The 20,325-nt window shown below is 45.9% G+C and overlaps 1 protein-coding gene across 1 annotated transcript in view; it reads left to right on the top strand.

The window, feature by feature from the left end:
* HECW1 (HECT, C2 and WW domain containing E3 ubiquitin protein ligase 1) overlaps positions 1-20,325 on the top strand; it is a gene marked incomplete at its 5' end in the record, with an annotated part of 168,454 nt that overhangs the window by 98,305 nt on the left and 49,824 nt on the right. Inside the window, 7 exons of the mRNA XM_015424960.1 lie at positions 136-241; positions 2,212-2,308; positions 8,565-8,648; positions 8,971-9,080; positions 14,047-14,167; positions 16,592-16,705; positions 17,792-17,944. Of these exons, the coding sequence (XP_015280446.1) occupies positions 136-241; positions 2,212-2,308; positions 8,565-8,648; positions 8,971-9,080; positions 14,047-14,167; positions 16,592-16,705; positions 17,792-17,944 (785 nt within the window). The remainder of the gene's footprint in view (positions 1-135; positions 242-2,211; positions 2,309-8,564; positions 8,649-8,970; positions 9,081-14,046; positions 14,168-16,591; positions 16,706-17,791; positions 17,945-20,325) is intronic.

Here is a 20,325-nt window from a genome sequence, read left to right as displayed (position 1 = left end):
GGCTGCACAATCTTGGCCAAGAAGCATGACTTGTCAATAAAACATATTTCAAAAATTGACATCACTGGGTTGTGTTGTTGTTGTTTTTTTTTAAAATAAATAATGACTAGCAACGATACCTCTTTTTCATTCCAGGCATCAGAAGTTTCTCGCAACAGAGGAGTTTCTCTGTTGACCCGACCGGGCAACAGCCTGGTAACAGCAATTCGAAGTCAGCATCATCATGAGACGTTACCTCTAGGTGAGTATTACTTATTGCCTTTGGATGAGTTGATGAGATAACCTGTTGCAGAAATTTCTCATCACTGAATGAAAAGGGCTTCGTAATTCTCTGGCCCTTATAAATGGGTGTCCATGCATGGCCAGAGAGAGGCACAGCTCTAGATTAGTGGCTGGAATTAAGAAGTATGATAGCCATTCAACTTCTGTCTTTTAGGAGCAATTACCAACAATGTGGACACAGTCCACCTTCCCCTGGAATGGATGGTGTCACTCCAGTGGTTTGTGAAGGATCAGAATTACTCTGCTCTGTGGCTCTGTTTTCATTGGCTAATTGCTCAGCCTAAATCCAGTCATGCCACAGGAGGTTCAGTGATTTGAGGAGGCTGTTGTTTCTTATAATCTGCATTTTAAATATCTTGAAAATAGAATGACATTTCTTTCTCAATATCTAAATCCAGATCCCAATCACTAATACCCCCGTGTACACCTAGAACCTAACCCAAGAATCCTCCATAGAGTTATTGCTTCGTTTTATTTGTTCATTGCATTTTTTAATCCCACCCTTCTTATACGCTCAGGATCACTGTCCCCTCCTTTGTATTGTCCTCACAACAACCCTGTGAGGTAGGTTGGGCTGAGAAAGCAACTTGGATACATGCTGCAGTTTGCTGATGCTAGATGTGGCAATGATCTTAAATACTTATTAGACAAATTCCCGAAGGATGGGATCATCATGAGCTTTTGATCATGGTGACTAATAGAACTTCCATGTTCAGCTGTTATGGGTCAGTACCAGTGGGTGGCTCCTGTTCTTCCAGTGCTGCTTGTACTGGCATCTGATTGGGCATGGAGGGAAACAGGAGGCTGGAATTGATGGCCTTCTATAGATCCATCAGCACTTGTACATTCACATTAAAATGATACATTGGGTTGAAAAAGTGGATCAGGAGAGCTCCCCACCCACAGTGTTAGGGCTTGGTGTTGGCTGGTACTGTCACTTGCAGCCAACTCAACGGTGTTCCTGTAGGGTTTTCAAGGCAAGAAACAAACGGAGGTGGTTGGCCATTGCTTGGCTCTGTGTAGCAACCCTGGATTTCCTCAATGGTCTCCCGTGCAAGTACTAACCAGGCCTGACCCTGCTCAGCTTCTGAACTCTCTCGAGATTAGGCTAGCCTGAGCCATCCCAGTCAGGACAGTCTTAGGCCTTACCTGGTGGAATTTATTTGGCCTTCTCTATGAACACGCCAGAGGGAGCATGTGCAAGAATAAGCAGCCTGCCCCCCACAGCCGCCCCCCCACAGTAGTGGTTAAGAGTGTTGGACTCTAATCTGGAGAACCGGGTTTGATTCCCCACTCCTCCACATGCAGCTGCTGGTGTGACTTTGGGTCAGTCACAAGTTCTCTCAGAGCTGTTCTCTCAAGGGCAGTCCACGAAAGAGCTCTCTCAGCCCCACCTACCTCACAGGGTGTCTGTTGTGGGGAGGGGAAGGGAAGAAGATTGTAAGATGCTCTGAGACTCCGAGGGAAGGGCGGGGTATGAATCCAATCTCTTCTTCTTTCTCCCAGACTCTCTGATCTGGGTGCATGTCCTAACTGGAAGGACTGAAGGTTAGATCAGTGACACGTGCAGACATGGCAATCAGCCATCTTGGTGGGCAGATAGTGAATGTGGACATCATTTAACATATACATTATTTAATGCATACATTAACAATTTGATTTAATACACTACCTGTTCTCTCACAGCACGCTGTAATGCAATGCCACACAGTTTTGGAATTAGAGATGGAACTATGCATGGGTCATGAATAGATTATTCTGTTAAAATGTATACCTAGGATGCGCTAGATGCTATTTGCTGTATCACGTTTGATGAACCCTAGTCAGCAGCTTATTTCTCAGAATCTAAGGACGTGTCATTTCTTGTTAAACTAAACTGAGATTTTTCTGATTGTGTTGTGGGTTCCCCTCCCCTCCCCTCTGTTTCAGCATATAATGACAAGATAGTTGCATTCCTACGCCAGCCGAACATTTTCGAAATGCTGCAGGAGCGTCAGCCAAGCTTGGCAAGAAACCCTGCACTCAGGTATAGTATCTCGTAGCCTGCAGTCAAGTCCTACGTGAGATGGGAGGTCCAAAAACAGAAACTCCCACGGTTTTAAATGCTGAAAGTAGCCATGAGCGGGTGGGATCTAGAGTGGAGCTGTAATTCAGGGCGGAGGAGGGGCTTATCCCTGTGTTGTATCCTGATCTCAAGCCCTCCTCCTGAAGGGTTGCTTGCCCCACAAGGGGAAACATGCACAGATTTCCATAGATGTGGTGGCTTATACCCTACAAAGATCACAGAACATTCTTCTCCCTGCCCCTGGTCCCTTTCAATCCGTGCAGTGTTTATTCCTGGTGTTACAGATTTCATGTGGATGAACAGTGGCAGAGGAGCAGTTTTACCCCCAACCTCCACCCCCTGCAGCCCCTCAATTTCCATGGCTTTTCATCCATGTGATTCCCTCGACCTCAAAAATAAACTTTCTGGGGGTCAAAGGGGATTGCAGTGGGGGGAAGGGAAGAGAGGCGTGCAGGGGAAATGAGTATTCCATTGATGTGTCATAGGCCACAAAGCAGTGTTATTGCCAGTGTTAGTGTATAGTGAGCATAGTGTCTATGGCCTCATCACATTGGCTTGCGTGTTGAAGAAGGCATAACAAAGTATCGGCCAAGAAATTGGACTTGCCAGGGAGGTGCTTAAGCGTGAAACAAAACTTTGAAAAGAACTCCTCCCAACACTGTTGATTGGCATTCAGGCGATTGGGGGGGCCTCTAAGTTTTTATGATCTGTCCACACCTCAAATGGTACCCAAGCCCCCTCCAGCCAATTTCTCCACATCAGCAGGGTGAGCTTAATTGATGCAGCCTCTTTGTCTCACACTGCCCAGTTTCATTCTGTGCTAGAAAACATAGGCAAGCGGGTGTAGGATGCCCCCCCTCTGGCCACATCCAAGGCATCCACTTGGACAATGAACTGTTTAGTTTCATCGGGGTGATGTAACACCTGTTCAGAGGTAAGAAGAAGAAGAAGATATTGGATTTATCCCCCGCCCTTCCCTACCCAAAGGTGTCTCAGACCGGCTTACAAACTCCTTTCCCTTCCCCTCACCACAACAGACACCTTGTGAGGTAGGTGGGGCTGAGAGAGCTCTGACAGAAACTGCTCTTTTTTCAAGAACAGCTCTAACAGAACTATGGCTTGCCTGAGGTCATCCAGCCAGGTGCAAGTGGAGGAGTGCAGAATCAAACCCGGTTCTCCCAGATTAGAGTCCGCGCACTTAACCACTATACCAAACTGACTCTCAGTTTGTCAAAAGCTTGCTGGCACTCCAGAGACCAATCTACCCGGCTGCCTGCTTTTTTACATTCCTGGCCCTCCCCTTTGGTCTTTAATAAATCATTCAGAGACAAAGTCATTTGTGCAAAGTTGAGGATGAAGGGGCAGTAGTCATTTGGCGAACCCTAAGAAGGATTGTAATTGCCGTCTTGAGGGGGGGCTTCCCAGCCCACCATGTCCTGGATTTTCTTAGGGTCCATCCCCAACCCTTTCCCAGAAATCCGACATTTATTTATTTATTTATTCCTCAAATTTCTACCCCGCCCTCCCAGCCAAGGTCGGCTCAGGGCGGCTTACATAAAATCAGCAAGAAAACATTTAAAACAATGCAGTAGGCCATTTAAAACAGTATTAAAAACCAGTTAACAATTTCATAATAAGTGCTAGTTTTGTTGTTCTTGAATCAGCGATGGCTACCATATCGGCTCTCTCTTCCCATAACCAGTTCATAGGTATCCCAAGAATTCTGTCTCCTCCTTATGGAACTCGCACTTAGACAGTTTTTGCATAGAGGTGGTTACTGTAAAGAACCTTCAGCACCTCTTGCACCAATTTCACATGCTATTCCTTATCTCTCTCTCTCTTTTCTATATATATAGTTTATTCATCTATTTTCCATAACAAAAATACAAAAAACAAAATCTTAATATAGATCATATGTTTGGAGTTCCTTTACACATTTTTTCCATCCATCTATCTAGTTTCTGCCATCTTTTTTTAAACACATTTTCTTCTTTCCTCAACAATATCATATTTAGTTTATCCATTTCCTTTATTTCGGAATGCCCTCCCCCCAACCATAGTGGCAGCTGAAGCAAGCATAGCATAGCAAGGTTTGACAGGGGTTTTTTTTAATTGGTTGGAGAATGAGCATGGCTTTAGGATGGCAAAGGAACCTTTCTTAAGCCTAATGAGAAAGCAGCTGTACAAAGAGCAATGTTGATGACTAACCCAAACATTTCGGTCACTTTGTATAGTGTCAGAACTTTATACATTAAAAAGCAAGGTGTGAAAGATGCTTTTAAGAGCACAAGAAACCCCAGTCATTAATAGGCAGAGGATTTCTTGTGCTTGGCAGACAGATATGAGCCACAGCTTGTGACCCACCAAGCCAAATGCAGTTCAAGCTGTCATGCATCGCTGGTGGTCTGTGTTGGACCTGTGAGTGCTCCCTTCTCATTTGGTGGCCAAAGTATTTGAGCTTCAGTTTCATTATCTGGCCTTCCAGGGAACAGTCAGGGTTGATTTCTTTTAGGATTGACTGATTTGATCTTCTTGCAGTCCAAGGGACTCTCAAGAGTCTTCTCCAGCAAGTCACAAATGGTACTGGTCGGTGCTAGATTCTCAGCAGGCGGAGGTGAGGGCACTGAGGCACACTAGTTACCAGCTTTTCTTGTGAGGCCCAGGCAGTCGATATATTCTCCTGCCTAACAGATCATGGTAACAAAGACTATCCAGATGGTCCCAGTAAGACTTTCCAGTCCCCCCGTCCCCATTTCCACTACACAAAATATTTTGGTGGCTTTCTTGACTGATCTTATTTAGCTCTGAGGGCCAACCAAAAGAATCCTGAGCTGTGGAGGACCACGGTTTGCTTCGGCAGGGATGGCAGTCTGCTAACAAAAACCACAGAACGGGGTAAAATCAGTGTCATATTAAAAAATGCACATTTCTGTGGCTAAGAAGTTTTATTGCCATTGTTAAATTATAAAGAAAGGAATTCCATTACAGAACAAGATATATTTTAACTCTCTTTTTTTAAAGCATAGAACAGACCTGAACGTTACAAATCTGAGACAATTTAGCAGGAATAATTTATCGATCCATTCTTTTTTAGGTCATTTTTAAAAATTCTCATTTTGGGTCCTTGGTGGCCAGCAAAAATCTGATTTTGGCTGAATCCCCCCCCCCCCCCCCCCTGGCTCATCATTCTGTGATGCACAACACATTAATCATGGATTCAATCATCCCAGAGACTCTGAACCATATTTCTTGCCATATTGCTCTTTGCAGGGAAATATCTCAGAACAATTTGTAGGGCAAACAGGGCCATCCCATCCATGAGGTGCATTTAGAGGATCACCCCGGGGCACCCAAATCAGCCAGGTTGCCACTCTTCCCGCCCACCCACTGCACTGGTGGCCAGCAGCAGCCCAGGCTGTGCCCACAGCCCGGGTGGGCAGCCCGTGGTGAGCCTGCTCCATCCCTCCCTCCCTCCTTCCATGGGGGGTGGGCGTGGAGTCATTCACCTAGGGCAGTGGTGGCGAACCTATGGCAAAACCTTGTGAATACATTAATGCTAGATCAAAGCATTTCCACAAACAAGTTGTTGGTTGACCAATACAAAAGCTACAGGTCACTTCATTAGACTAAGCAGCTCCCTCAAACTTTCCCGCCGCGGAATACATTATGTAACGCAACATCCTGTTTCCTGAAAAAAAAAAACTAACTCTGTAATGACTGAAGTGTAGCAACTTGAAAATCCAACAGGATCACCCAGGGGCACCAAAACCAGCCAGGTTGCCACTCTTCCTGCCCACCCACTGCACTGGTGGCCAGCAACAGCCCCAGGCAGTGTCCACAGCCCGGGTGGGCGGCCCGTGGTGAGCCTGCTCCATCCCTCCCTCCCTCCCTCCTTCCATGGGGGGTGGGTGTGGAGTCATTCACCTAGGGCAGTGGTGGCGAACCTTCAAAAATAATGTTAGCCACTTTTCTACTTTGGGTTTGCCGACCTCCAGGTGGTAGCTCACTGTAAAGGACCCAAACCAAGTGTTGTACAAAACATAAGTTGGTATTCAGAAACATATCTCTATGACGTCTGCTGTCTGTACTTCGTGTTGATGGTACTAACGCCTCGCCATCATCACAGGACTTGTACTAGCACTTTAGGTAGTGTTTTTATATTTGTATCTATATTTTATGCACTTTTCTGTTTTACTTGTTTACAAAATTTTGTGTGAGCCACCCTGAGCCTGCTGGGCATCAAATATCCTTGAGCTGGCTCTGTGTACACATTACTCTGTAGCCATAGCTAACGTTAGCCACTTTTAAATTTTTAAAGCAACGTTGTGTATATGAATTAGTGACCAGCCAACACTACCTTTCACATTACAGTCAAAAATAATGTTAGCCACTTTTCTACTTCGGGTTTGCCGACCTCCAGGTGGTAGCTCACTATAAAGGACCCAACCCAAGTGTTGTACAAAACATAAGTTGGTATTCAAAAACATATCTCTATGATGTCTGCTGTCTGTACTTCATGTTGGTGGTACTAACGCCTCGCCATCATCACAGGACTTGTACTAGCACTTTAGATAGTGTTTTTATATTTGTATCTATATCTATATTTTATGCACTTTTCTGTTTTACTTGTTTACAAAATTTTGTGTGAGCCACCCTGAGCCTGCTTTTGACAAGGGAGGGTGGGATAAAAATTAAGTACATACATACATACATGCAGGGCTTTTTTTGTAGAAAAAGCCCAGCAGGAACTCATTAGCATAATAGGCCACACCCAACAGCAGACACTCATTAGCATATTAGGCCACACCCTTGACAGCACAGCACATTAGCATATTAGGCCGCACCCCCATGTTACCAGAAGTGTGGTCATCCAGCCACACACCCCTAATGTAGCCAGTTCTAATGAGTTTCTGCTGTTGGGTGTGGCCTGTTATGCTAATGAGTTCCTGCTGGGTGTGGCCAACTCAGGAGCCAGCCGGAACTCCGTTCCTGTGCGTTCCTGCCCAAAAATAGCCCTGCATACATAGTTTTCTTCATACAAAAACCTTACAAGGAGACACAGTCTCAGGATGTGGAACACCAAAGCACCGTAGGTTTAAGAACACTATATATACTGTCCAATATCTTGTGCTTAGGCAAACAATTCCAAAATAAAGTCCGACAGTTTAAATCCCATATTACCCTAATGATTGGTGTTGCTTTGGTGTTCCACTTCCTGAGACTGTGTCTCCTTGTAAGGTTTTTGTATGAAGAAAACTATGTAGAAAGATATTTTTTGAACAATACCTTATGTTTTGTACTTGGACTGGGTCCTTTATAGTGAGTTATTACAGGTGTTGGTCTGTTTGTGGTTGTATTCTATCAGCTTGGAAGAAAGGCAGAATAAATATGTAGTAGTTAGACTGGTAAAAAAACCAACGGCTCATAATAACTTCTTCGTGTTTCCAATAGGACTTAAAAAAAAAGATGTCTAAGAACAGAGAAAAGTGTTTACAAGTAGAATTATCTGAACAGCAAGTAAGAAGACAAGAACAGCTGAAGACCTTGTGTTCTAAGTCAGCCGTCCCCCAATCTTTTTGAGCCTGTGGGCACCTTTGGCATTCTGACACACCATGTCTACCGCAGGCACTGCCACAAGATGTCTACCACAGGAGGCAGAGCCAGCCACAAAATCAGGGGGAAGAGGGAGGGAGGAAAGTTCTTTGGGGACGTGCCTTCCGTTAGCGGAAATTCCAAACCTTCCCTAAGTTTTCTGTTTCTCTTCCAATTTCCCACTCTATACACCCTTTCTAGCTCCTTATCTTCTTTACCTTCATGGGTCCTGTTCTAGTCTTCATCCCGCTTCACAGAGTATCTCCTGATTCTCCTGAAGCACGGTGAATTCTCAGCAGACTAACAATTTTCTCTTGATTCTCTGACAGATTTTCTCTCCTTCCCCAGACTCTGACTTGCAAGCTTTCTGACCACTTTGTTTCCTTGAGAAGTACAAATGTTTGTAAACCGGCTCAGCCAGTTGGTGCCAAAGGCTTTGCTGCTACCAACACAATACAGCACAAATCATTCAGATCAAAAGATAGATGTAATTTATAGAAGTTGTTTGCGTGCCAGATTTTTGTTATTTCCTTTTCTGGGATAAATGGAAGTAGTGGGCAAAAGGAAAATATTTGTTTTTGCTTTCTAGTACTACAACCTCTTTTTTGTGTTGCCCGCTTTCCAGGGAGAAGATCCACTACATTCGAACAGAGGGTACACATGGGCTTGAAAAATTATCCTGTGATGCAGATTTAGTAATATTACTGAGGTAATGACGTCGACAGCAACTGGTGTCACTCCTTTAGTTCAGATTCTGAGCTCTTACTTTCAAAAACAGTTTCTTGTGCTATGCAACAAACACAACCCTAACTCAGAGAAATATCCATGCATGCTAAGAGCTGCAATATAGTCGCCGCTACCCAACAGAATAACCAGAGGAGGGATGTGTGTGTCTGTGTAGTGGATTAAAAATCGTATCTGTACATACTGTCAAAGACCTAATGAGGCGACTTGTGGTTCACAATTCACCCAAACGACATTCTTGTACAGTAATTAAACAAAATATTTCCCCCCTTTCTCTCTCTTGTCAGCCTTTTTGAAGAAGATATTATGTCCTACATTCCCCTCCAAGCAGCCTTCCACCCTGGGTACAGCTTCTCCCCTCGCTGTTCGCCGTGCTCATCACCTCAGAACTCTCCAGGTAAAGGACCCAACTGCTCCATGTCGAGATTCTTTTCTCCTGTCTAAAGCAAAAAGTTACTGGGGGGTGGGATGCTGTCTTGTAGGTGGTTTCCACAAGGGCACAGACTTGTGTGGTTTCCCTTTGCTGGTACGGCTGCTGATACAGCACGGCAACGATGGAGCTTCTACATGGCGGGATTCCCCCTGGTGGTGGGGGGAGAAAATGGCTGCCACCGGGAGGGAGCCAGATAAAATGGCTGCCATGTAGTTGAGAAAATCAGTTGTCCTCACTCACAGTGCAGCCATCCAGGCTTTACCCAAAATTTTGCAGCTAAGCAGGTTTAAGAAAGATCAGGGGAAAGCTGGCAGTGTATGGGGAAGAGGGGAAAAAGCCGCTTCCTGACAACATTGAACCTGAGGCAGATAGCCATGTGGAAATGGCCCTAATCTTCTCTCTCAACTGGCTATACATATTTTTTCTCTCCAGTGATAGAAATGTGCAAATAGACATTCATATTGAACGTTCCTACATGACAAGATACAAAGCAGAACAATTTCCTGTGACTGCCTTAGTGTAAGTTGTTGCTGAGTGAATACAGTGAAATGATATTCTTCCTGTCAAATAGACAGCGTCACAAAGTAAAATTTTGCCCTCATTTTATCTTAAAGACCAAGAAATAGAAATTACTACAACAATACAAATATTATTCTTGCGAACTACATGCAGAGTCAGATTGTATTACTAGTCAGGGGTTTTAGCTGTCATGGGGGATTGCTATACTTTATGAATTAGACATTCCAGATCTCTGGAAGTGGCCTCAGGAGAGCACTGTTCTTTGAATACTCATAACATTGACATTTTCAAGATTAACCAGGCATATGGATTGCCCACTAGGGTGGCCCTCTGTCTGGAAAAGGGACTCCTAAGCGTGAAGAGTACATTTCCTTTTTCTTCTACACATTTACCTGATTTTTTAAGCACACATTTGTGTCAAGGATACTCAGTATTTCTGAGCAGTTGGGTTAGAACAGATGAAAGGAAGTACTTCTTCAGCCAAAGAGGGATTAACACATGGAATTCACTGCCACAGAACATGGTGGCAGCTATAAGCACGGACAGCTTCAAGAGGGAACTGGATAAACATATGGAGCAGAGGTCCATCAGTGGCTATTAGCCACAAGGTATAGATAGGAACTCTCGGTCTGGGGCAAGTGATGCTCTGTATTCTTGGTGCTTGGGGGGGGCAACAGTGGGAAGGCTTCTAGTGTCCTGCCCCCACTGGTGGACCTCCTGATGGCACCTGGTATTTTTGGCCACTGTGTGACAGTGTTGGACTGGATGGACCATTGGCCTGATCCAACATTGGCTTCTCTTATGTTCTTATGTTCTTAGTAATATAGATCACAATCCCTAATAATTTTTCCAGGTTACTTTGTGAATTGTGAAGCTCTATCCCTTGAATAGAAAAGCCCTCTTGAATTATTCAGTTTTAGTTTGTGGAAAGCCTTGAGAGTGGGAGCCTTCCGGACCTCCTTGGGCCGGCTGTTCCATAACGTGGGGGCAACAGAGAAGGTGCGTGTATGGGCAGCTGTTGATTTTGCCCATTTGCCGGTTGGCACCTGCAGAAGATCCAGAAGTATGAAGGGGACCACCTGAAAACTCTTCATCCAGAGAGGATTCATCAGACACTTGGGGTGGTTTCCATGGTTTGCCTCTAGGGACTGGAATTTCCTGTTAGAAGTCATCCTAAGCAATAGTCAGAATTCCTCAGTGCTTTGGCAGTGAATATGGAAACTGAGTGGAAAACAGGACCTTTCCCCAAAAAAGGTTCTTTGCCATCCTCTGAATCTCAGAGCCAGGAAGCAACGTTGGGGGAAGGCGTCGGCCTCTTTGCCCTATGGTTGGCCCTCCAGAGGAATTGATTGGCTACTGTGTGAGACAGGATGCTGGACTAGATGGTCTATTGGTCTGATCCAGCAGGGCTCTTCTTGTGCTCTTATCAGGGAAGGCCTCGGCCTCTATGACCTGTTGTTGGCTCTCCAAAGGAACTGATGGGCTATTGTGTGAGACAGGGTGCTGGACTAGATGGACCACTGGTCTGATCCAGCAGGGCTCTTCTTATGTTCTTATCAAGGGAAGGCCTTGGCCTTTCTGCCCTGTTGTTGGCCCTCCAGAGGAACTGATTGGCCATTGTGTGAGACAGGATGCTGGACTAGATGGACCACTGGTCTGATCCAGCAGGGCTCTTTTTATGTTCATATCAAGGGAAGGCCTTGGCCTTTCTGCCCTGTTGTTGGCCCTCCAGAGGAACTGATTGGCCATTGTGTGAGACAGGATGCTGGACTAGATGGACTACTGGTCTGATCCAGCAGGGCTCTTCTTATGTTCTTATGATCAACATTGCCTGCTGTTAGATTCCAGTCCAGTAGCGCAAGATTTTCAGGGTATAATCTTTTGAGTATCAAAACTCCTTTCCGCAGATAACTGAAGGAAGCTCTGACTCTCGAACCTTATACCTTGAAAATCCCGTTGGCCTCTAAGATGCTACTGGCCAAGAACCTAACTCTTCCCCTGCAGACCAATGAGTCTGTCCTCCTGAAATTGCCCTCTGTTGTGTGGTATATAAAAATCTGCCAGCATAAAAGAAGCTTCACAAGGGTTTCTGCTTCTTCAGGGTTTAATTACACCTTCCTATTTTCCAGAACAGATTATGAGGAGCCTGCTGTTCTCTAGCTACACATGAACCCACATTGTTGTTTTCCCTACTATCAAGACATACTTGATATTTAACCTTTCCGTGGAGGGCATTCTGCCAAATACTAGTGGCTTTTTTTTTTTTTAAATACACTGTTTCTTCTGAACCAGATGAGGAAAATAGGATTTCACGGCTCCTGTTCACTTATCCTAAATTAACACAGAATTTGTTTGCAGAGGAGGAATCCACTGCTTTCAGGTTGTTGGCTTCATAGCGAAATGACTCCCAAATGGTCCAAGATTGGCTCTTAAGAGGATCACATTAGGAGAATGCCTTTCTCTCACGCACACAAACCCTGTCACAACAAAGGGATTTCATTATTGTAGACCAAGTTCTTCGAGACCTCACAAAAAGAAGAAAATGTAATTAAGGGGGGGGGAGTGGTGTCACCCATGATGTGACATTGCTATGTTAGCCTTCTTCAGACATTACATTTGAGGGTATCATGCCATGAGTATTGGGAACGTGCACTAGCTCAGCCTTCCTGAGATGCATGGTTGCCATGTCATCTGAACAGGGCAATGTAATTAAGGGGGGGGGAGTGGTGTCAGACATTACGTTTGAGGGTATCGAGCCATGAGTATTGGGAACGTGCACTACCTCAGCCTTCCTGAGATGCATGGTTGCCATGTCATCTGAACAGGGCACTTGCACGTATTTTCAGCTTTACACGGTTCACCTACTCAGACAACTTGGTGACGGCACATATCAGGAGACTCGCAGGTGGTGTGCACTCCCAGTCTGTGCAGTTGGATATCCTCGAAGGTCACATCCAGAAAAGGCTAGACTGCAGGCGCGTCGCTACGGTGGGGCATTCTGGGGCCCCGCACCCTTAATTATAAGCCACGCCCCACAAATAGCTATGCCAGAAACCTTATTTTTGAGGAGAGACCCACACCCCCCTGCTGCTGGCAGCAGCCAGGCTGGGGTGAGAGCGCTGCAGCTTGCCCTCGGGTTTCCCTCTCTCTCCCACTATGGAATTGGGGGGGGCATCATGGGACCTGGGAAAGGACAGCTCAGAAGGCATTTAAATGTCTCTTGAGTTCCCTTCCGCAGGGCAAGAAAGCAAAGAAGGGCACTCAAGACTGGCACCTTCAATACATCACCAACAATCCCCCTTTCTGCTACCCCAGTCCTGCCGTAGACCACCTAGGTCATCATGGTGAGCCTTTCTAAACTCAAAGGCTCATGGGAATGCTTTTGAAAGACTCACCAAGACCAAGGTGGTATACAACAGCACTGGGCTAGCAGAAAGGGGGCTTGTTGGAGAGTGCCCTTCTTGAGTGCCCTTGTAAGCTTTCTTGCCCTGTGGAAGGGGACTCAAAGGGGCATTTTAAATGCCTTCCTAAGGCATTTTCCCTAGGAACTGTTTTTCCCCTAGGAACTGATGCGCTCGCTGCCCTGTCCCTTGAAAGGAAGGGCTAGAAACAGGCCTGGAGCCGCCCCCTTTAAAGACAGGCATTCAGATTAATTTAATTAACTGTAATTTAACTGCCCCCTTAAAAATGTAAATGCACACCCCCCCGGCAAATAAATAAATAAATAAATCCTGGCTAGGGAAACATTACAGGGAGAGAGGAGATGAATTGACATTGGGAGGGGGGCATTTTTTGCCTGCCAGCACAATGTTTGGCTCTCCGAGCCCCCTGATGTGCAGTTGAGCATCCAATCCCTGTTCTTTCCCAGACCTTCTGTGTGTAGGCCTGCTTCTGCTTGGGGCCAATCTCTACATGCTGAGGGTCCATAGAAGGAATGGGCTGCTGGATGCTTTAACGTGCAGCAGAAGGGAACCTTGGATGAACATGAAGGCTTGGCCAAACTGCAGCAGGGAAGCAGGACACCACGCATTGGGGGTGTGTGTGTGTGAAAGCTTGGTACAAACCCTCCAAGAGTCACTATGGATCTTGCTGTTCACACCAGTGCAGTTGTTTAAATGACAGCAGCCATGTGTATAGCCCCCAGAAGCCCTGGTTTGTTCAACTGGCAGCTTCACACAATCCCAGCCTGGCCACCAGCCGCTCCGTCTGCTCCTGCCAGTTATCGCAGAGGAACTGCAGAGCATCTGAAACAGCCCCGTGTACTATAAGTGGGCAACAAACATGCATTGTTTTCTGAAGGTGATTGTGCAGAAGACCCCCAATAAAACTGAAAACAAGGGTTTCTTAGTAAACGGTGAGTCAAGAGGAAACCATGCTACTTCAAGTATCATCTTCCGTTTTTCTCTCTCAGGCTTGCAACGAGCCAGCGCAAGAGCACCTTCTCCGTACAGGAGAGATTTTGAAGCCAAGCTTCGCAATTTTTACCGAAAACTAGAAGCCAAAGGGTACGGCCAGGGTCCAGGTAAAATTAAGTGAGTATTTATGATTTGTCTCAATCTGTTGTTTATTATTTTCCCTGGTCCTGAACGTTCAAGTCGTGTAACAGCATTGTAGACGTAAAAGATGAAAAAAACAGATCTCTGTGTCAGGAAGGTTTGCAGTGTAAAGGGCACAGGGGAATAAAAATGAGGATTGGCATGTTGGAGAGGAGGAGGAGGAAGAGGAGGGGATTGGATTTATACTCTGCACTTCTACCCGAAGGAGTCTCAGAGCGCTTTATAATCCCTTTCCCGTCCCCTCCTCACAACAGACACTCTGTGAGGTAGGTGAGGCTGAGAGAGCTCTTTTGAGAACTGCTGTTTCAAGAACAGCTCTGGGAGAACTGTGACTGACCCAAGGTAACGCCAGCAGCTGCATGTGGAGGAGTTGGGAATCAAACCCGGTTCTCCCAGATTAGAGTCCATGCTCTTAACTACTACACCAAACCGGATTCAGCAAATGTGTGGTGGGCAGGGAAATCATTAATGTTCCATCCATGCTCCATCCATGTTCTACTGTTTCTGTGCTGAAAACTGCACCTTCCTAAAGGTTTTTCCCTAGGAGAAGCCACCATCAGGTTCAGTGGATGCATTAATGTGTAACATGTAGTTTGGCCCTTAAAATTCCAGTGGCGCCGTAACAATTAACAACATTTTTTTCAGCACCTGAAGAAGTGAGCTGTGACTCACAAAAGCTCGTACTGAAATAAAAGTTGTTCACCTTTAAGGCGCCACTGGACTTCTGTTTTATTTTGCTACAATGGACTAACGGGCTCCCACTTTGCAAACTGCCACATTCTCCTTGGAATTAAATTAGCAATATACTCACCCCTGTTTAATGAAAACCAGGGCTTCTGTCTAGCTTTTTATTTTTATTTTTTTTAATTCTCACTATTTCACTGCATGCTGTCTGAATATTTTGAGATCTGACCTCTGTAATTTTCTGCTGCTGGGTTGCGCAGCTCACATTCCTGGTTGGGCAGCTGGCTTCCCTCTCTACGCCCTTTTCCAAGAGTTAGCTAGAAGCACATCATGCCCCAGCCTGTTCTTCTAAAGCATTGGGGGAGGGGATCTGGCTGACTTCTAAGTTCAGTTTGGCTTCTACCTCAAACCACTTTTGTTGTGGGAATGGATCTGAAATCCAAGCAGTTCAGTCCAGATGAGCGTAATTGGCAGAATATGCTGCCGTGATCCAGCAGAAACTCTGGCTGCTGATTACTCACTTGCTCCATCTAACCTTGCTGAGAAGGTGCACAGCAAATATTCCCCAAAAGACTGACGTCCCAGTCCAAAAAGTGCTGTGTTGATTGAAGCATCACAGATCTTTCTAATGCTGCTACAAGCAAAGAACTTGAAAGGGTGGGACTCTATGTAGCCATCATATTTGAGTTGTGCATGAAAAATAAATACAACTTCCGTTGGCTTTTCTTGCAGTCTTTTTAAGCTTCAGTAGCCTGTATGAATATTTATGTAATTTTGTATGAATATTTAAACTCCAAGGCATACTGCAGGACATGTTTTCGCTGTGCCTGTTCAGGCATTACAGTGTGGAAAGAGCTTTCCACCAGCATGGTGTAGTGGTTAACTTAGGAGCGGTGGATTCTGATCTGGAGAACCAGGTTTGATTCCCCACTCCTCCTCCCTCAGGAATCCTGCTGGATGACCTTGGGCCAGTCACCATTCTCTCAGAGTTCTCTCAGCCCCACCTACCTCATAAGGTGCCTGTTGTGGGGAGAGAAAAGGCAGGTGAATGTAAGCTGCTTTGAGACTCCTTCAGGCAGTGAAGGACGGTGTATAAAAACCAACTCTTCTTCATATATTCTCTACAGGCCTTTGGTGTATATTAATTTATGTGTTTTAACCGTGCTTTATAATTGTGTACTTTTACACTTTGTAAACTGCCTTGGGCATTGGGGAAAGGCAGGATATAAAAGTTTTAAATAAATACTTAGGCTTAGTTTTACTATAAAAAGGCAGTTGGTCCAGAGTTCTCTGAAAACTTTCAAAAAGCTGAATAAAAAGCAAAGCAGAAAATAATCTCTAAACCGCGGGTCTCCCATTGTCTGTGCGGAAATTGAAAATATTTGGATGCAAAAGTCAGTTCTGTGCAAACTGTGGCTTGGTGCAATGTCCTAATTGAGCCAGCAGGTGCTAGCATTTTATTCCTTGTTTGAGAAAGATGTGCTCATGCAACTCTTAACATGGTGCGCTGAAGAATTAATAAAGGGACAAAGCTGGTTTCCCACCACTGCTTACACAGCCTTATTTTTGGGTAAGAAGCTGACTAGCTCCTTTTTGTTAAGTTGGGATAATTTTGATCTGTGACCAGTTCCCAAGAAATGGTAATAATAATTACAACCTGTTCATTGTCTCAGCCTTTTTCCCCACACGTGCTTGTGATTCCTCTTCCCTGTGCAGGTTAATAATACGGCGTGATCATCTGCTGGAAGGCACTTTTAATCAGGTGATGGCCTACTCGAGGAAGGAGCTCCAAAGGAACAAACTCTACGTCACGTTTGTGGGAGAAGAAGGGTAAGTAGCTGTAAGGCTGCACTGCAGATTGTGACATCCCCGATTTGCCGAGTACCGCCGTCAGAATTGTTTTGTCTTAAACAGTTCCATATGGATTGAACTTCCAATAGAATAGGTTACAAAAAAAACCCAGTCACCTGATGCTGAATCTGAGCTTTTATCAAGCGAATTTCTACCCTTCATAGGATTGCCACCTGCAGCTGATAACCTGCCATGAGATCCTGTGGGGCCCACCAGGAGATCCTGAGGGCAGAGAAGTGACATGCCACGTCACTTCCTGTGCAAAACCAGAAGTGATGTCATCATGTCACCCCCAATGCTGTAAAGGGGACCTGGTCCCCCTGAGCCCTCAGCATTGTAGGCAATGACAGTGATTTTCATGACTGGTCTAATGCGGAGCATGTCACAAGTGTCATAACTCCAGGGCATATGTGTAGCCCTCAGGCCTACGGTGGTTTCCCTGTGTATTTCAAAAGACAGAGATGCAAAAGCATCCGTGTGTGCCAGTGCAATTCCCTCCTTAACTTTTCTCTCTCCTATGTAGAACTCATGGCGAATTGGTCACAGAAATAGCTTTCCTACGTGGAGCATCATTCACATTGGGGTTTTTGGTACATCCCACACCAGTCACTGCATGTGTAGATTGAGCCTTGGAGTGTTAACAGCTGTGGTTCTGTGGGAGAGCTCAAAATGAGGGAAGGAAAGTTAAGGGGAGACCGCCAGGGGTTGCCATTAGTTTTGCAGCCACTTCTGCTGTGTCTTATGTCCATTGCTCGCATGTACGTTCATAAACAGATGCAAAGGTGGGGGAAGGTAAAGGGAGCAAACCATAAAACGAAAAAATTGCAAGTTTTTAAAAAAAACGAAGGGCATTTACAATTTGCAGTGCTTTACAGGAAGAAATTAAAACTTGGGTTTAATTCTTGAATCCAGGGAATTTTCAACCAGACAGAGCTTCATTCCAGCTCTTTCTACAGGACTCTGAGAAGAGTTAAAATCTGGTCACCAAGCGTGTTTAAAAAACACTTTCTTTCATAGGCTTAGCAGTTCCTCGTGTTGTGAAATTTCCTGTGTTTTCTTTTTCAGCCTGGACTACAGCGGCCCATCCCGGGAGTTTTTCTTCCTTCTGTCTCAGGAGCTCTTCAACCCCTACTACGGCCTGTTTGAATATTCCGCCAACGACACGTACACTGTACAGATCAGCCCCATGTCAGCGTTTGTAGAAAACCATCTGGAGTGGTAAGATCCCACCACCAGATACGATGGCTGACGATAACCGTTTACAAAAGTCCTGTCAGAGACCTGTCAAGTTAGATTTTGTCACACGGGCTAGCATTTTAATATAAGACTACCCATAAATTTAATTTGTTGCCGAAGTTGAGAGCATAGAAGAGTCTGTGATCATGCCAGAGAGCAGGTGGTCAGAAATACATGGGAGGCACGTGCAGCAGAATGAGCCAGGAGCTTGAGGGGAAAAATTTTTTGGATCAGGGTAAAGGTAAAGGTTTCCCTTGCTCGAAAGCCAGTCGAGTCCGACTCTAGGGTTATGGTGCTCATCTCCGTTTCAAAGCTGAAGAGCCAGCGCTGTCCAAAGGCGTTTCCATGGTCATGTGGCCGGTATGACTAAACACCAAGGCACACGGAACGCTGTTACCTTCCCACCGAAGTGGTCCCTATTTATCTACTTGCAATTTCTTGCTTTCGAATTGCTAGGTTGGCAGGAGCTGGCACTAGAGACGGGAGCTCACTCCGTCATGCGGCACCTCGGGTCTCGAACTGCTGAACTACTGACCTTCCACAGCCTGCAGTTCAGCGTATTAACCACTTGAGCCACCGCAGCTAGGAGGAGACAAAAGCAGTGCTGGAGGGAAGAGAGAGGAACTCAGTAAGAGAGCAAGAATTTGCCAGGGGCTTAGACGGCATTTGACAAGCCATACGGGGCAAAATTGCACATTATGTGTTGTTCTGTAATTGCCTTAAAATATATTTCTTTTCCTTTCTTTCTGAGGGAAGCTTAATGTGACTGTGATTCTTTTAAAAGCCTTTTTAAATTTTCTTTGCCAAATGCATCTTCCGGGACTGCCGTTAAGGGGACAGGCGGCACAGTGGGAAAGGAGCTTTTTAGCCGGTCCCTCCCATGCTGTTTCCCTCCCGGAAAAACACTACCCCAAGCTGCTTTTGCCGCTGCTGGGGGTGGTGGTGAGAAACACACAACTATTTGTAACTCCCCCCCTCCCCCCAGCTGCAGTAAAAGTGGCTCACACCAAAACAGCACGGGGTGGGAAGGATTTAAAATGCCCCTTTCCCCTACGCTGCTTGTTCCCTCAGAAGAGCAGCTCCGAGTGGCTGCGTTTAGCAAAGAAAAAGAGGCCTTTAACATAATCACAGGGACATTAGTTCCACCCACAGATAAGACCAGAACCTGGCAGCTGCCCAGGGGAAAAAACGCCCAGAAGCACTTCTCGCTTTCTGGCCTGGCCAGTGAGAATCAGCGAACTGCCTAAGAGGGTGACGCTGTGCTGTAGCCTGGGAAGAGGGAATACGTCAGCCTTGGGAGTGGTCGTCTCTAGTGGCTGGCCACAGATCAGGAGTCCCTTTGGTTCTGGTCCAGGCACTCCTGTCAGACGGACAGGAGGAAGAGAAAGAAATTGCGTGTTGAGTAAAACAAGGGGCCTCTATAGAAGCATAGTTATCAGGCTGTTTGCGTAAACGTCCACTTTCCATCGTTTTGGGTGTGCCGACTGGCGGAACGAATGGTGGAAGCCGAGAAAAACAGAGGCGGCCACTCCTGATGAGATTGAGAGAGCATTTCACGTGCACGTTGTTGTTGCTCCAGCCCTCCTGGGCGGGCGGCAAAAAAGGTGGAGCTGAAGCACTTTCCCTTATCACTTTCCCTTTCACAGATCAGGAAGCCCGGCCCGGTGATAGCGTCACATGGAGCATTCCCATCCACTTTTTTAACATCTACAAAGTATGAGCTGTGGCTCTGCTGTGACCGTGAGGCCACTGTTGAGTAGGCGGGCGGCCAGATTTTGTCTTGATTCTCCCCCTCCTTTCCAGGGCAAATTGGTTTGCAGATTCACAGCAGACCACACACTCCTGCTCTATGTGTCTTTGGAGGCCATCCGCTGCACGCATCCCTAATCACTGCAAGTCGCATTGGCCTGTGCCTCCTACCCCTGTACACTTGACCCCCTCCGTGGATTGACCAAAGAAATGGAGAGGGCAGGCCCGTAACTACGGTGGGGCTATTTCGGGCTCAGCCCCCTTACTTAAATGCACAGCCCCGCAAGATTGTCTGCCTAAAATATTTTTTGAGTCAGTTTTTAGCATTTCTTTAAAGGCGCACGTTCCCTCCGTCCGCCTTCCCCGGCTTCTCCCACTTTAATCTAATCTAATCTTTCAATTTATTGATCGCTCAATCCTTGCAGAGCTGCTGGCTCTGAGCAATTTACAGTTACTCGTTTCACAAGGAACTAACAATGCTTTATAGGGGTAAGGGAGGACAACACATATAATCTTTACATAGCACACGTTTTGCAGCCGACGGGGATTTGTTCAGTTGCAACTCAGACGTGATCCGGACGGCATTTTTCCCACTCGGCTTGGCTTGGCTTGGC

This window comes from Gekko japonicus, unplaced genomic scaffold (genome assembly GCF_001447785.1).
Source record: "Gekko japonicus isolate JY-2015 unplaced genomic scaffold, Gekko_japonicus_V1.1 scaffold1918, whole genome shotgun sequence".
Lineage (NCBI taxonomy): Eukaryota > Metazoa > Chordata > Lepidosauria > Squamata > Gekkonidae > Gekko > Gekko japonicus.
Note: the sequence above shows the minus strand (reverse complement) of the source record. Positions and strands in the feature narration are given on the sequence as shown.